The 17,452-nt window shown below is 43.2% G+C and overlaps 1 protein-coding gene across 1 annotated transcript in view; it reads left to right on the top strand.

Moving 5' to 3' along the window:
* Positions 1–1,399: 1,399 nt before the first annotated feature.
* MRC1 (mannose receptor C-type 1) overlaps positions 1,400–17,452 on the top strand; it is a 42,829-nt gene continuing 26,776 nt past the window's right edge. Inside the window, exons 1-12 of the mRNA XM_066627849.1 lie at positions 1,400–1,447; positions 2,011–2,102; positions 4,790–5,182; positions 6,294–6,467; positions 8,366–8,527; positions 8,881–8,994; positions 9,827–9,964; positions 10,904–11,086; positions 11,541–11,698; positions 13,145–13,258; positions 15,973–16,088; positions 17,208–17,356. Coding sequence (XP_066483946.1) covers positions 2,042–2,102; positions 4,790–5,182; positions 6,294–6,467; positions 8,366–8,527; positions 8,881–8,994; positions 9,827–9,964; positions 10,904–11,086; positions 11,541–11,698; positions 13,145–13,258; positions 15,973–16,088; positions 17,208–17,356 — 1,762 coding nt within the window. The 5' untranslated portion in view covers positions 1,400–1,447; positions 2,011–2,041. The remainder of the gene's footprint in view (positions 1,448–2,010; positions 2,103–4,789; positions 5,183–6,293; positions 6,468–8,365; positions 8,528–8,880; positions 8,995–9,826; positions 9,965–10,903; positions 11,087–11,540; positions 11,699–13,144; positions 13,259–15,972; positions 16,089–17,207; positions 17,357–17,452) is intronic.

Raw genomic sequence — 17,452 nt, 5'->3', positions numbered from 1 at the left:
ATAAGAATCTACTACCACACCATAGTGACGACAGGGTGTGCTGTGGTTTTTCATATTTCACAATGAACAAATTACCTGCCTGATGAAAATCCAACAGAATTTCAGCTGACAACTTTACACCGTGGAGCTACTGTTACAGTGCATTCAAGCACCCTGTAGGGTAGACTGTAAAGAAAAAGTGATTTACTCAAGGCCACCTCTGACTTTCATAGGGAAAGAAAGACTGGAAATGCAGTCGCCAAGATCCAGTTTCACCACTAAAGGCTATAACCGGGGGGAAAAATCCGAAGACATTTATTGCTGTTTGAATGGATCAAGGTACATCTATGTGTTAAGAAGGCTGAATTCACAGTTTTCTCAAATGGGTTGAATAGCTGCAGTTCCCTGTCTGTACCTAGATGTACCTTCACCCTGAAGCAGGGCTTATGAGAGGGGAGTAAAGGGAATAATTTGTACCCGGGCCCAGGGTCAAAAAGGGGGCCCAGGAGCCAAAGAAGGGGGCTCAGAAATGTCCTGGGAACTTATATTTTCCTATCTCACCTGGAATCGCTGCCCACATCAGATGCTGGGTGTGCAACTGCTGCTGCTGCTACTGAAAGTCATATGTGCTGGGCCCAGGAGTGCATGCATGACACTTGTTAACACAGTGTCAAATCTGGAAGGAAACTGGCCTGCTACAGTAGCAGTAGATCTGCTTGCCATGAAGGCGTGGACAGGAGCTGCAGGGCTACAACTGCTGCAGATGTACATTTTTGTATACACCAGACACTTTCCATTGCAGCGTAAGCCTAAATGCAATGATGCTCGTTTTCTGCAATGATTTTGTACATTTAAAAGATTTTAGAGAGATGTTGGAGTGTGTTTGGTTTTCCATTTTACTGTGCCTAGCTGCTGACGCTGAATGGGCAGGTAGACCTCTAGGATCCACATTGGGAAAACTGGTAGACCTGGGCTCCAAAGACTTTTCCAGCTGTTGCCACCTCCCTGCCCTGTTTTGCCCTTTTCCACCCCTGTTCTGCCCAGCCTTGATACCACCCTCCCCCACTCTGTTTCATCCCTTCCCCTCCCCCCTTTGGGAAGGGGCCCAAAAGAAACTTTGTGCCCCCTGATAAAATTCGTCTTTGAGACCCTGCCCTGAAGGGACCTCTGTCACCTCTTAGTGTTGTGACAAAGACCAAGTGCTTCCCTCACAGCAGCAATGACTTCAACTGCAATGCTGTATGCTTTTCCTAGCACTGTGAATGCCAAACATTCACTTAATGCGACAAAACATTCACAATATATTCAGACACGCAATATGGTGTGGGGATTCCCGCCTCCCCGCCCACCCCGGCTCACATCATTAACTGTAGAGAGAGGCAGGCTTAGAGTGCAGCCTCATGACTTTGTCCCATAAAGTCAGGGATTCAAGTAGAAGAAAAGACAACCTCTTCACATACCAAAAAAGGTCTGGAGCAGGAGTTGTGTTTCCTGCTTTTCCACTCCAGAGCTTGGATGGGGGAGAAGAATGGGGTGGCTCACAGAATCAGAAATCTGATGGGAAGGATTCTTTATTTGCCTGCTCAGGTCCACAGGTCTAGAGATGTGGTGGTGGACATGTTCAGAACTTTCTTGAGAACTTAGCTGGCATTGCTAGAATGTTCTACCTGACTGCCACTTAGCCAGGAATGGTTTCTGCACATTCTCCAAGAACCATAGTGATCGATATATCCCATCCCCAATTGCTCTCCATCTTTTCCAAGCATTCAGGCCTGTTGTCTAGTTCTCAACAGGTTGGATTCTAAGTGACAGGAAAGGAATGAACCCTTAACCTTAACTTCTCAGTCATTTTCTTTTGAAATAAGTGCTTTCCCTGGAAACTGAGAGAGAGAGAGAGAGAGAAAGCTTGTATTATTTTTATATTTGTACGTAAAAGCATTTCCCAATGCCATACCCAGAAGTGAAAATATCCTGACTCATTTCTGAAGGAGTTCCTAAAAAGTAGCTAACTTAAATTGGTCTTATTTGCAGGGGAGTTTGGTGAAAGATTTTGTGCGTTCCAATGGCTGCCTTTTTGCTCTTAAGCTTCTTATTTCTCATTCAGCCAGCTTTCCAGATTTCAGGTAAGTACATCTTCATTTCCACACTTACGATTATCTCACAAGGAAGTGGAGGTGCAGCCTCCATCATGATTACTCTTAAGTAATCTACTGAAAGTTAAGATGATAGTGTGAATTTAAAATTCATGAGAGAGACAATATGGGAAAAAGAAATTAATATGTCAATTGCATGCATCTACCCATAAATAATCAGATGAGAATTGTAATAAATCATAGCTAACATAATCTGAAGGCATTTACTTTACTGGCTTTTTTGGGGGGTACAAAAACAATTGCTTCTTCTCAGAAAGAAGTCAGTCAAATATTAACTTAGATGAATCTGCATAAAAAAGAGTCTTTCTCAAATTTTTTTATTAATGCGACCATATAAGAGGTGTGTTATAATTATGTAGACATCGGTGTGGTTCAGTTGAAAAGCTTTCTTTACTGTACTTATTACAGACGAAATATTTGTCAGCAATATGTGTTGAAGGTCAAGCTAACCATAATGTGAATGCATCTCTCAATGTGTGTTTTTGTCTTTTGATACAAACAGCTAAATCAGGACCAAGACTCTGGGGAAGGGGGGGGGGACTCAAAAATTTTCCCCTGTGCTGCAGCTCTGAACCAAATTATTGCTATCTCTTGAAGCTACTATTAGCTATGGACATACAGATGTCAGTCAGTCAATTTTCTCAATCAGTCTACATACAGATGTCATTGTAACTGTGGGCCCAATCCTATCCAATTTTTAAGCACTGATGCAGCTGTGCCAATGGGTTTTGTGCTGCATCCTGTGGTGGAGAGGCAGTCATGGAGGCCTTCTCAAGGTAAAGAAATTTTGTTCCCTTACCTTGGGGTTCCATTGCAGCTGCATTGGCACTGGAAAGTTGAATGGGATTGGGCCTTGTATGTTTTCTCCATGGCTAATAGTTGCTTTGGAGAAAGAGATCTGCATCATCGCAATGGGTGCAGGGGAGAAGAGATAGACCCCTTTTCCCCCTATACCATTACCCCAATCCAGCGGTTCCAGACTTACTGCAGCCATGATACCCTTCATCCACTGCACCTTGTCACGGCACTGCATCCATCACACGACACTGAATGAGATTTTAGAAATGGGCTATGTCAGAATGCCAGATGCAAGGGAGGGCACCAGGATGAGGTCTCTTGTTATCTGGTGTGCTCCCTGGGGCATTTGGTGGGCTGCTGTGACATACAGGAAGCTGGACTAGATGGGCCTATGGCCTGATCCAGTGGGGCTGTTCTTATGAGAATCTTGCAAGATCTTGGCCCTGTGAGCTGGGAAGAAAAGATGGCATGGTGTCCCTGTGAGTGCACTGTGGTGCCCTGGGGTGCCACAGCATAGTTTGGGAATCATTGCCCCAATCCAAACCAGAACTCTTCGCAGTTACTCCCTACCCCCAAGAATAAGACATTGGGAAATCCTAACAACAAATCTCCAACAAACCTAACAACAAATTTTACTTTGATGCTAAAGGAATAACATTACCCCTGCTAACTGGACAAAGAGGCACGTTTTCAAGGGGTGTTCTCTTGTATTTAGCAGGTAGAGGGTAACTGACCCTGTTCACCTCAGTGCAGTATCTTTTCTGGTGTAGTGTGCTAGTTTTTTTCCTGCATGTTTTTAGATTGTGAGCTCTTTTGAGATAGGGAGCCATTTAGTTACTTGATTTTGGCTGCAATCCTAACCACACTTTCCTGAAAGTAAGCCCCATTGAACAAAATAGGACTTACTTCTGAGTAGACCTGGTTAGGGTTGTGCCCTTTCTTGGTAAACTGCTTTGTGAATTCTTTTTTTCCCTGAAAAACAGCATATAAATATTCTTCATTATCATCTTAATGACTTTATGTTTTAAAAAACATATTGTTTTTAAAAAAAATATTATATTTTGAGTTTTTAATATTGTAGACTTTTTTTTTAAAAAAATGATATAAATATATTGACTTTATATGACTTAAATGTAGCTTAAATATACAAGATAAAAAAAAAAATTAAAAATCTGTACATAAAATAAGCCAGAAACCAAACCTACTGGGAGGACAACAAAATGAGCATCATGGTAGTAAATGAAACAAATTATGGAGAAATAAGAGCAAACCCACATATTGCATAGAATGCAGGTGCTTGTTGATTTTTTTCTTTGAAAGGGATTAGCACATAGGCACAAAATAAGATAGTATGCAGTACCCAAAGGGCATCCAAAATGCAGCAGAAGTTCTGCAAGGGATCATGGGACAGTAGCACTTTGCCCCTACCATGGTTCCAATCCTGACTGTGCACCAGACATGCTATTTTAGTGAAGTCCAGTGGAAGTTTTTTTCAAATTAAAAATAGAATGTAAGGGCCATGTGTAATCAGGATTGGAACTCACAGGGCAACGTGCATTCCTGCTATGCCTCCCCCCCCCCCCGCTCCAGGAATGTCCCATTTGGCGTGCCCCCTGCTGCATCTTTTTTTTTTTTTTAAAGATAGACCAACACATGTATCCTGCATAACTTCCAGTTTAGCCATAAGGCATCACCGTATTTGGGGTCATGAAAATAAATCGCTGAATCAACAGAGAGACATTTCTACCTCTTTACTCTGTCTTATTTTGGATCTTAAGATCTTCATCCTAACAGTAGTTTCCATGCAGGAGGCCACAGTTTCACAATGTGAACATGATTTTTCTCTCTTTACACGACAGAGAATGACCGTTTTCTGATATACAGTGAATACCTCAAAGTCTGTATCCAACCTCTCAATAATCGCACCATCACCCTGGACTACTGCAGCAAGACTAATGAGTGGCAAAATTTTAAGTGGGTTTCCAATGACCAGATAATGAACATGGCAGTGAAGCTGTGTCTGACAGTCTCTTCCAAAGCCAACAAGGCTTCCATTGCACTCTTGCCCTGTAACAAGACCAGCGAACTTCAGAAATGGGATTGCAGAAATAAGAGCCTTGCACTCCATGGAGAAGAGCTGTTTCTACAGGCTGTTGGTGGGCGTAAGAGTACTTTGATTCTGCAAAAACTACCCAAGAATACTTGGACAATCTACGGAACAAAAGACAACCTCTGCTCAAAGGGCTATGAAGGTAAACTTCTGAAAATGAATCCTCTCTTACTTTGCATTAAATTGTGTATCTGTCCTATGCATCCTGCTTATTACAACTTTTCTCCGTTCCCGATAAATCTCCTGAAAAGGTAAATGCTTCAGAAATGAACATCAAGATTGCAACACATGTTGTTTTAATCCTAGCGTCTTTCTTTAGCATCCATTTTTAAAATGTATTTGGACCATTAACACCAAAATCCAGCCAAAGTCAAGCCCCTACTTTATCCAGGAAAACTTGTTTACGTGTAATGCATGGCAGGATTGCACGCTTTAACCCAGTGCTATTGGTTCCAACTCTTGATAGAATTATCACCTGAGTGGGCTCTGGTAGTATGAACCATTGGGGCAAGGGCTAGAAACTAGAGGCCCAGTGGGTGGCACCCAGAGTGAAAGTTTGGTGGGGTTGGGGCAGAGCCCCTTGGCAAAAGAGAGCCCACAGATACACTTTACTCATCTAAAGTAAGGCAGGAGGCACAGATCAGTGGAAGAAAATCTTGTCTGCATGCAGAAGGCCCCAAGTTCAATTCCCAGCATCTTCAGGTAAGGCAGGCTTCCTGTCGGAAAGGGCAGCTATTGCCAGTCAGTGGTCCTGATCTCAATGGGTGAATAGTCCAACTAGGCCTAACTAGGCAATTCGTTACATTTCTGTCTTTGGCTTTTAGAAATGAGAGACTTTTGGGAGATCTACCCATCCCTTTTCTTCCTACCTTCTAGCCTGATGAAGAATCCTACAGGATTCCAAAATGTTGCTGTTATCTTGTTAATTTTGGTTGTTCCTAATAAAGGTTTTGGACTTGTATTTGTCTTCTGTCACCTGTGATTCTGAGATTTACTATGTACACAGTATTCCTGCCACAAGGGCTTTCTGATTCACTTCAGTAGAAGAGAATACTGTTCAGCATGCAGACAAAGGAATGAGTGCACAAAACTGCTTCCACCATTGATGCGAGCATGGCAGCTTGCACAGGCAAAAAACGCATATGTATCAGAGCACACCTGAAGCTTTGGATCAAGAGCTTCCTCTCCTCTCCATATTTTTATTTTCAGTAAAATCCCAGTCTAACTTTGCTTTTATCCAATTTTCCCTTTAGCTCTGTTTACCATAGAAGGCAATTCCTTCGGAAGCCCCTGTGTATTCCCATTCAAGTATATGAATAAATGGTACAGCGAATGCACAAGGGAAGGTGATGAACATGGACGGCTCTGGTGTGGAACAACTGCAGATGTTGATGAAGATTCTTTAACTGGATATTGTCCAGTGAAAGGTAAACTCTTTACAAGGTGGCTTTACTGAAGCCTTTCCCTTGCCATCATGTGCATGGTGCTGACATAAATATCCTTCCTACTTATAGAAAAGGGAAGCTGGTATCTTTGCTCCTCTTGGCACAGATTGTGCAACTGATATGCAGGAAGGGGCGGGGGGATTTCCCCAGAAAGCCAGAGCAGAGTGAAGATCAGTAATGGGATGGATACAGTTTTCTAATGGAAAGACATTTCTTATTTGCACCAAGAAGTGCTTTCATGAGTCAAGATACAACAGTGACGAAGTGCCTGTATGTATTAAGTCCTAAAATACTTCTTGAGGTTTGCAGTGAGAAGTTTGGCTGATGCATTCCAAAGAACCTCACTCTTCCTAGTCCCCATTGACAGACTATGCAAGCATCTCTGTTGCATTTGTCACTCTGTGCTATCCTCCACCTCTTCTCCACATAGTATATTGGTGACTAGCATCATTCCAATACCCCATGTACCTTCAAGGGTGCGTGAGTGGGGAATTTCACTGCGAAGTCTGATCACATGAAAAGCTGATTGGCATGAATTCTCCTTTCATTGCAGTGGAAAGAAATCATGGGATGGGCCACCTGTCAAGTGGGTATCATTGTGGAGGCACATTCTGGGAGGGTAAAGCAGAAGAAAGAGGGCAGCATCAAGAGAAACCATTATCTTGTCTGTGGGCTGATCCCTTTTGCAGGCAAAAATATAGGTGCTCAGAATTCCCCCTTAGGATACTTGCTGAAATTGTTTGACACAATACACATGTTTTTCTTCGATGTGCTAGTATGAATAGCAAACTTACTAATCATTTAGTAATTAGCAATATTGATAATACAGATATTCTGTTCTTATATAGATTTAGATATCTATAGATATAGATATATTTAATATAGATTAAAGGGTGTTTACTAGATGGAGATTTATGCACCTCCCTGAAAGAAATCTTATTACTCCTGTTTTGAAAGTATCCAAGAATGTGGTGTTATTAATTATGATTCCTCATGATTTATACAACACCCAGGGGATGAATGTGGCATTTTACATATAGTAAAAAAGACAAAGTTACTACAATCTAGAAATTGAAACCAGGGAGATAACAGATGAAGGGAAAGGGATGGAAGCAGGGGAAGCATGCTCTGTTCTTACAGGTACATGTATTTCAGCTTGTTTAAAGTAGGGAGTGAGGACTAAGGCATAGTGTGAAAGATTTCCTAGAAAAACGTGAGCTTCAGACATGATCTGAAGGTTGTGAGTGAGTGAAGAAGCTGATGCAGGTGTTCCAGCAGGTGATTTTAGGTTCTTGCTCTTTATTGGAGAATGTCTTCACAATTTTGGATACCCACACACAGTAGATGAAGTTTTGCATATCTACCAAAAAGTGAGAAACAGGCGAAGTAGCAAGTTTGACTGCTGTAATGCAGAATTCTGATGCAGAATACAGCATGCTCATGCTTGACTGGGATTAGGTGTTAGGAGCACATGCCATTGCAATTGTTTGATCGGTGTTTGTTCTCTTCCAGATCAAAGTGTTGATTGTAGCCTTTTCCCCCCTCAAGCAGGTCAGGCCTGCCTAATAAAGTACATCTCCTTCTATGAGGTTACCTAGTCGTTAAGTTTAGCTGAGCACTTTTGTCACCCAGCAGTAAAAGTGAAAAGATACGTTGATGTATAGAGGCTTTCAATGATATTGTTGTGCGATACTGGTATCTAATGAGCTAGAATATGTACTGTGACAAACATGCAATATATCATGTAGAATAAAAGACAGACCTGCCCATGCATTTCTATTCTAAGCACTCCTTAGCTGTAATTCCATGTTTTTGCTAACTAAATTTAGCTTCACCTTGACTGATTGATGATGTGACACTGTTGTTAACCTTTCGCACAGATCATGATGCATTCTTCTGGATCCAGAATCAATTAACAGGAGACTTTTACCAGATCAACTCCCATTCCGCACTACCATGGCACCAAGCAAGAAAAAGTTGTCTGCAACAAAATGCAGAATTAGTGAGCATCACAGAACTGCATGAACAAATGTACCTGACAGGTATGATGTAACAAAGCAATGAGAAAAGAGCAACAGGGAAAAGTTAGTTTGTGACAGTGAGCGGCAGCTGAAGAGTTATCAAATCTTCCGGCAGATCTCCTGTGTCTTTAACAAGAATGAATTCATTGGGTCAATAATCAATAATTACATCTCCATGTTGAGAAAATCCTGCATTCATTTCATTTCTGCTTGATTCACAGGCTTTTAAGGCACATGACCTGCTTTTAAAGAGAATTCAGCATCCCTAATTAGTCTGTACCAGTTTTTGTGTTTTTACTTTTCCCTCTTACTTTAATAATTAGAAAACTCAAAGTTATGTCATACAATGCAACTGATTTTCTTTTCTCAAATAGGGTTAACTAGTAGCCTGGAGAGTGATTACTGGATCGGGCTTAACAGTTTGGATGTTGACAGTGGATGGCAGTGGATGGCCAACCGGCCTTTCAGATATTTAAACTGGGCTCCAGGTGAGTGGAGACCAAGAATGAGATTAGAACTGAAAACCATCACCATTTAATATTAATCCTCAAAGGAATTGAATGGGGTCTAGAGTATTTTAAAACCCTTGGACTGCCTGTGGGAGTTCATTTTAAGCCACGATGGCATTTAGAAACAAGTTTTGTAGCCTTCTCATAATGATTAAACTAGTGGTTCCAAAACTGTGAGTCTGGACTCACTGGTGGGTTGTGACCTGATTTTTGGTAGGTCACCACAGGGTGATGGAAAGATCAGATAACTATTTGCCTCAAGCCTTGAGGTTATTGAAAAATCAGATATTATAGCTGCTAATTACCCTACAAAGAACTCAGCTCCTGCAGTTTGCAAGGTAGCTGCTAACTGCCCTGCAGTTTACAAGCATGCGTAAATACAGAGCGATAAAGTTTGAGGGTCTTTTTTCTGGTCATTATTACTAAATAATAATTATTACATTATTAATAAAGGAATAAATAATTACAATATTATTTTTCTAAATCTCCTTTTTTAAAAGTCTGGTAAATCTAGGTAGGCCCCAATAGAGTGCCATTTGAAAAAGTGGGCCCTGGTGCTAAAAAGTTTGAGAACCATGGATTGAACCATAAATGATGTTTACATTTATTGCCCAGTTATGGAGCTTATGCATCAGGCTTACTCTGTCGTTATTTTTTATTCCTGGAAATGTCAGAAAGACTATCTAAAGAAGACTATGACACTGCCCAGCTATGGAATTTATTATCTTGCAGAATTTCATGTACTCATGACAGAAGGAGCTATACTGTTAATATATCACGCGAGCAATGATTGTTCCTTCCTTTCTAAAAGGTAGTCCATCTCCAGAACCAGAGAAAATATGTGCATCGATGCAATCTGTGACTGGCAAATGGGAGAATAAAAAGTGTGAAGAGAAACTTGGATATATTTGCATAAAAGCAAACTCTTCGTTAGATGATATTCCTTCAGGTAGGGTGGTACACTGGAACTGAAGTTGAGCTCTATGAACATTCCCTCATTCTTAAGGTAGGATCCTAGTATCTAAAACAAGTTTTAGGTGACCTTGCCAATAACAGATGCATGGAATGGGAGAGATTAGCAAAAGTACTTCATGGATTTGTAAGCACAATTATCGGAGCGTATTGTCTGAGCCAAGCAGCAATGTTCCTAAGCAGGTCACTGCCTGGATGGGAAACCACCCAGAAATCCTGTGTGTGCCACCTAAAACTTCATAATAGAAAAAGGCGATCTGTGACTATCTTTAATTGTATGTTTATGTGTCTATATGTATACAGTAAGTCAATAGACAAATGTGTTGTATCCAAATGAACCAAAGCTAGAACTGTTCCACATAGAATTCATATGGCGCTATGCTATAATACAGCCATTTTCAACCACCGTGCCATGACACACTGGTGTGCCACAGATGGTCTGCAGGTGTGCCACAGGAGTTTGGGAGAGGATCATTTATTAATAGGGCCACTGGGGGATGTGAGCCCCTGCTGTCAGTATGGTGTGCCTTGTCAATTGTCAAAAAACCGATGGTGTGCCTTGACAATTTTAGCGCCTTGTCAGTGTGCCATGAGATGAAAAAGATTGAAAATCTCTGCTATAATAGGTACAGCTTCTTCTGGATTGTAAAGGATTGTGTCCTGTTGGGAACAACTTCCTCTTGGAATGGGACAAGTGAACTAGTCCTTTTAATCCATTTTTGCCCGGCCCACAGATGTACACGTTTGGTCCCTGTTGCATGTATGCAATGTTGGGCAGAAATGGCGATTTCACTCTGATTCAATTGTGTATATTTTAATTGAGGAATTGAATTAATCACAAAGCAATGGCAGATGAGGAATTATCTTCTCCCCCCCCCCCCAAGATTGCCCTAAAATTCGCTTGTTCTCATTCTAGATGGTACTAAGCCTATTGCATGTCCGAGTGGCTGGGTAGCATATGCAGGCCACTGTTATCAACTTCGTAGAGACAGCCGGGCATGGAAAGGCGCACAACAATCATGTCGAAAGGAAGGTGGAGATCTAGCCAGTATACACAACATTGAAGAATTTGGCTTCGTCATTTCTCAGCTTGGCTACAGTGAGTACAAGAGGAACTTGCCACAAAATGTTGGTTTTCCGCATTCATGAACCTCTAGCTGTTAAAGGCTGGAGCAGACCAATTCTGCACTGTCAGAGTCTATTGCAGACAAGGGACAGCCCAGCCCTGTGACTGCAGATGTCCTTGTATCGCAGCTGTGGTCTACCTGTAGGGTGCTTTCCTTGCACGAGTTCTCCATAGAGGAGATCCTTTGGGATCCTAAATTTGTGCAGTGGAATTGGGCTACCTCAGGCAGCCCACAAGCTGATTGTTGACAGTATGTGACTGTCCCTAATTGCCTCTGAGGACTTGGACTGCACAATTAGATTGCATTTTCCACCACATTCATATCGATACACCTGTACTGCTGCGGGCTGGGATTTACTGTTTGAACATATGGGCTTTTGATAATTCAGTTTGGGAGCAAACCAAGAACATGCATTTCTGTCCTTAGGACCAGATGATCAGCTGTGGATAGGACTGAATGATCAGAAGACCCAAATGTATTTTGAATGGAGTGATGGGACACAAGTGAGATTCACCAAGTGGCAGAGAGGAGAACCCCAGTACATAGCAGACGTGCAAAAAGACTGTGTTCTCATGAGCGGAGAGGTAAAAACAAGGCATCTCTAGCTGTCTAGTAGTAAGACCTATTTTCTTACATTTCGTTTTGTGTGAAAGGCTGTCTGCAAGCAAGTTCCGTTCTGACAACTGGTGAAAGACATTTTTTTCTCATGTAGTAAGTTTCTCTTTGGCCTATTTTACAGAGTCCTGCGTTTCTAGAACCACTGAAATCAGTGAGTGCATCTAACTCTGCATAGGATTGCATCTATCACCTTTCATCAGTGTTTTTCCTCAGTGGAAAAATATGTCAGCATTGGCAGCTTGCATCTATGCATGTATCTGAAATGAGTCATACTCCTCAGTAGGGCTTATTCTGAACAGGTCCAATGCTTCCTGGTGCCTCGGACAGAGAATCAAATGCAGGCCTGCTTTATGTGGATGTGCACAGCAGTCACTTTTCTCTCTTTTTAAATTTGGAAAGGACAAGGGAAGCAGAACAGGACTTGTGGAGACCAGGGCTGATCTTTCACACTGTAGCCCGTCACTCTCTTCTACCCTGCGCTTCCTTATCAAATTCAGATAACAGGAGAATAAGGGGGAGCGATGGATATAGGTGGACAGGATATAGGTGGCCCAGCCCCAGAAATCTGCCCTTTGAGTCAACTGCTGCAGGCTACAGGATTGATATTAGATGACAGCCTGGTCTCCTTGCCACCTGATCCTCCTGCATCCACTCCCGCCACTAACTTACTGATGACAAAAGGGGTACTGTGGGTCAGGATCACCCACTCACAGCCCCCAGGGCAGTGCGCTGGTGACAGTGGTCTGCAGAACATCAGAGTGTTATATGTATATAAAATAAAAGTTTCTAGCAACGTTAGACTGCAATGTTATGAATGAGAAATGCTATTGAAATCTTGGAAGCCAGAACAGTGAATGTCTCAGATCACTTGATAGTATTTGGGTGGTTTCAATGCAACTCCTAGGTTGGGAAACACTGATCTATGTAAAGATTGTAGAACCCAGTTCTTTGTGGTGCAGGTACTCATTTGCCTGAGGAAAAAAAGCTGCATTTTTAAGAGGAAAATACTCATAACTCTGAATTTGTTTAACAAATGGTTGGCAACCTTCAGTCTCAAAAGACTGTGGTATAAGCCTACAGCACCCGGTATTCCCAGGCAGTCTCCCGTCCAAGTACTAACCAGGCCTGACCCTGCTTAGTTTCCAAGATCAGACAAGATTGGGCATGTGCAGGGTAACAGTTGTTTAACATTTGACATGCCAAACAGGGCTGGTCTATCCATGAGCCGCCTGAAGTTCAAAGGCATTCAGTATTTGCTGCAGTTCTCTGGCTCATATAAAAATAAAGAGTTTTGCATAGGACAGTATGCAAAGTCTGCAGTATGCAGAGTCACAGGAAAGTATGGGAGAGTGGGAAGAAGAGAAATGCAAAGATGGTCACTGAGATTTATGTCTTCCCCTTTTCATCTCCAGAATGGATATTGGGCTGATTACTTCTGTGAAGTGGAACTTGGTTACATCTGCAAAAAAGAGCCTTTGCCATCTGCTTCTGTAGTGCCTGAAGTTGCAGATGCCCACTGTCAGAAGGCAAGTTTCGAGCAAATCGTGTAGAATAACGTTATGGGCGTCAAACTGCTAATTCTAATTGTTCCAAATTATGTTTCTTTATAAATTTGCCAACTTGGAATTGGTTCACTTGCTTATGTGGGTCATCTTAGCCTTTATTGCTCGAATATCCAAGCCTCATATTGTTTGCCTTCCCTTTGCCCACCCAACCTTCCCCAGTTTCCAGTCCTATGTTCTAGTATCAAGGCTTCCTCACTCCTTCTGCTCTTTGTTGCATATAAGGATCGGTAAGATTTTTTTCCCCATGGTGCTAGTGTGCTTCAGGGTTGCAAGTACTGTTCAAAGTCCTTGTTCAATCCCAGTTAATTGCATTGGACAATCTTGCTTCCTCCAAGTTTACATGCTGCAGGGTGAAACTGGGTCTACCCTCCTCACTAGCCAATGGGAGCATCCCCTAGAAGCCCTGCAATGATGCAGATGTCTCTGGGGGATGCTTTCACTGGGGATACACAATACCCGGCCGGGTGGCATATATCTCTTGGCTGACGTGCCACTGGTACTGGGAGTTCCAGGATTTAGTCTGGTTGAGAGGGCCTTCACACCATCATGAGTTTATTCATTTTTACTAAATTTCTACCCCAATTTATCTCCCCAAAGGGCATTCAAAGCGGTTTATAACATAAAATCACAGTAAAAAGTATAAATATTAAAACTACTGAAAATGGCAGCATTAAAAGTATCGCATTAGACCAAGATAAACTCATAAGCTGGCAACAACAGTAAATAAAGGGGAAAACCCAGAACATCTACCCCATCTAAAAACACACACAATATCCAAACTTAGAAGGCTGATTTAAATATTCATATCTTTAGGCCTCGCCGGAAAGCCTCTAAGGTGAGAGCGGTTTGTAAGCTAAGAAGGAGGGAGTTCCATAACATTGGTGTTACTGCTGAGAAGGCCCTATTTCTTGCCACTCTCTTTCCCACTTCCATAGGGAGCACACTTATAAAAGGGCCTTCTCCAATGACCGGGGGGGGGGGATGAACCAGATTGTAGGCGGTCTCTCAGATACCCTGGTCCTAAAGCTGTTAAGGGTTTTAAAGGTCAAGACCAGCACCTTGAATTGGGCCTGAAAAAGAATGGGCAGCTAGTGCAGCCACCAGAGTAGCTCCTCAACAGAGTCAAACCGCCTACCTCCAGCAAGCACATGGGCTGCCGCATTCTGCACTAATTGCACTGTCTTCAAGGGCAGTGCCACGTAGAGTGCGTTACAATAGTCTAACCTTGATGTCACTGTAACGTGGATCACCGTGCCAGGTCTGCACAATCCAAGCATGGCCACAGCTGGCATATATGCCAAAGCTGAACAAAGCGCACTCCCCCACCCCCGGTCACAGCCACCATCTGGGACTCCAGAAGCAGCTGCAAATTCAGGCAGACCCCCAAGCTGCAGACCTGCTCCTTAGGAGAGTGTGCAACCCCGTTCATTGCAGGATGATACTTTAGCACCTGAATTGTGAATTTCTGAACCAGGCGAACCTCTGCCTTGCCCAGATTTAATTTCAGTTTGTTGGCCCTCATCCAGGTCCCAACCAACTCCAGGCAGCACTCTGGGGCCTCAGCGGCCACCTTGGAATCTGGTGGAAAGGAGAGATAGAACTTGGTGGCATCAGCTTACTGATGGCACCCCACTCCAAATCGCCGGATTACCTCTCCCAACAGTTCTTGATCAGTGCCCAATCTGGCTCCTTATAGAGGCCCTAAAGACCCTGCATCATTCATTCAACAACAACAACAACAGTATTTATATACCGCTTTTCAACAAAAAGTTCACAAAGCAGTTTACAGAGAAAATTAAATATCTAATGGCTCCCTGTCCCAAAAGGGCTCACAATCTAAAAAGATGTAACACCAGCAGACAGCCACTAGAAAAGACACTGCTGAAGTGAGGTGGGCCAGTTACTCTCCCCCTGCTAAATAAAAGAGGAGCACCCACTTGAAAAATTGCCTCTTAACCAGTTAGCAGGGGCTCATTTAAATATGTTGATTGTACTTTTTGTCATTGATGTCAGGGTGCTTCAGTTTTCAACATTTGGTTGCCCACTATTAGTTAGTTAGTTAGTTGGCAACCTTCAGTCTCGAAAGACTATGGTATCACGCTCTGAATGGGGTTCTGGAACAGCGTCTAGTGTGGCTGAAAAGGCCAATTCGGGAGTGACAATCCCTTCCACACTGGGAGTAAGTGCAGTCTGTCCCTGGTCTGTCTCCCTGGCTATGGGCCTTCCTTCTTTGCCTCTTTGCCTCAGTCTGTTGGCCAAGTGTCTCTTCAAACTGGGAAAGGCCATGCTGCACAGCCTGCCTCCAAGCGGGCCACTCAGAGGCCAGGGTTTCCCACCTGTTGAGGTCCACTCCTAAGGCCTTCAGATCCCTCTTGCACATGTCCTTGTACCACAGCTGCCTGCTACTGTGGTACTACAAAGAATACACATAGTACAAAAATATAATTTGCATGGTCTGTTGCTTCAGTAAAGAAACCAAAATACCCAGCATCAGGTTACATATTTAAGTTAATATCTAGGTGATCCCTTAGTGTGTAATTGTTTCCACCCTTTGGTGACTGCGGCCTATATTTTTTTGAAGTATAACCAGTGAGCAGCGTTCATAAAAAATGTTCAGCGGCTCCAACCTAATCTATTACCATAACTTGCAATTGCTGCTGCTTTTATATCGACAGGGCTGGAAAAGGCATGGCTTTTATTGTTACTTAGCTGGAGAAACTGCTGTGACATTTTCAGAAGCAAAGGCATTCTGTGAACTGAACAAGAGTTTTCTGACTTCGGTGGATAGCAGGTATCTTTCAAAGATCCTAGGGAAGGAACAAAATACAAACACTGATCAGTCGCTTTGATCAGTGGTTCCCAAACTCCTATGGGGCAGCTGGGAACCAAGTAAGTGTTTGAGTGGGCGGGGAGGGGGGGGCAGGAGGCAAACATTGGCCTCCTGCAGGGTCTTGGAAGCTGCAGATGAGATCAGAGGGGGCTTCAAGTCTCCAGGACCCTGCAGGAGGCCAGTGCTTTCCCCCAGGCAAGTGTTTGTGTGGTTGGGGAGGGGGACAGCTACAGAGCTGCAGAAATTTCAGTGCGGGCTCTGCCAAGGGAGTTTTTTTACTTAACTGGCCTCCTGCAGGGTCCTGGAGGCTTGACGCCCTTTCTGATCTCTTCTGCAGCCTGCAGCACCCTGCACAAGGCCAGCGCCATCCCCCAGGTAAGTAAAAAAGCTCCTTGACAGCAGCAGCATTGCGATCTCTGCTGCACTGTTGCTGCTATTGGAACAGGGTCACTTTCCTTAAGGGGGAGTGCCCTGCTTCTGGTTCCTCTGGTGGGTCTCAACCCACCAGTTTGGGAACCACTGGCTTAGATGCATTTTTGCCTTCTAGTCATGTCTGTGAGGCTTCTTAGGAGGCTGCAATGGGCCCCCTGGTAAGTAATTGCAGCTCCACATGGGTAGTTCCAGGAATTTCATTATCCATGGCATTTAATACTCGCAGGGGGTCCTGGAATGGATCCCCCACAAAAATCAATGGCCTGGCATACATTTTTTAAGACACGCTGCATGTGTGTGTGTATTAGGGCGCAATCCTAACCCCTTATGTCAGTGCTTTCCAGCACTGGCATAGCGGTGCCAATGGGATGTGTGCTGCATCCTGCAGTTGGGTGTCACTCATGGAGGCCTCCTCAAAGGGAATGTTTGTTCCCTTACCTCGGAGCTGCATTGCCCTTATGTCAGTGCTGGAAAGCACTGACATAAGGGGTTAGGATTAAGGGGTTAGGATTAAAAAATAAGGGGTGCCCTTATTAAAATAGCATCTTTATCTTATATGAGGAATTTCATTTTGTTTCCAATAGTTCACATTTTGTAGCCTGGCAGCTACAATAATCTGGAATAGTGACATCTCCCTCTTCTCTGCAGATACGAACAGGCCTACCTGACAAGCCTAGTGGGCTTTCATCATGAGAAATATTTTTGGATTGGCCTTTCAGTTACAGAACAGCCAGGAACTCTTAACTGGACTAATGGAGCTCCTGTTCTGTTCACCCACTGGAATTCAGACATGCCTGGTAAGTACTAGGGAAATCTATCAGGGAGGAGGTCCCATCTCACAAAGGATGTCTAAGACGACAAAAATTATCTAACTCTTTACTTATATCTCCAAA

The sequence above is a fragment of the Tiliqua scincoides genome, chromosome 5 (assembly GCF_035046505.1).
Source record: "Tiliqua scincoides isolate rTilSci1 chromosome 5, rTilSci1.hap2, whole genome shotgun sequence".
NCBI lineage: Eukaryota > Metazoa > Chordata > Lepidosauria > Squamata > Scincidae > Tiliqua > Tiliqua scincoides.
The sequence above is the reverse complement of the archived record's forward strand: the minus strand, read 5'-3'. Positions and strand labels throughout refer to the sequence as shown.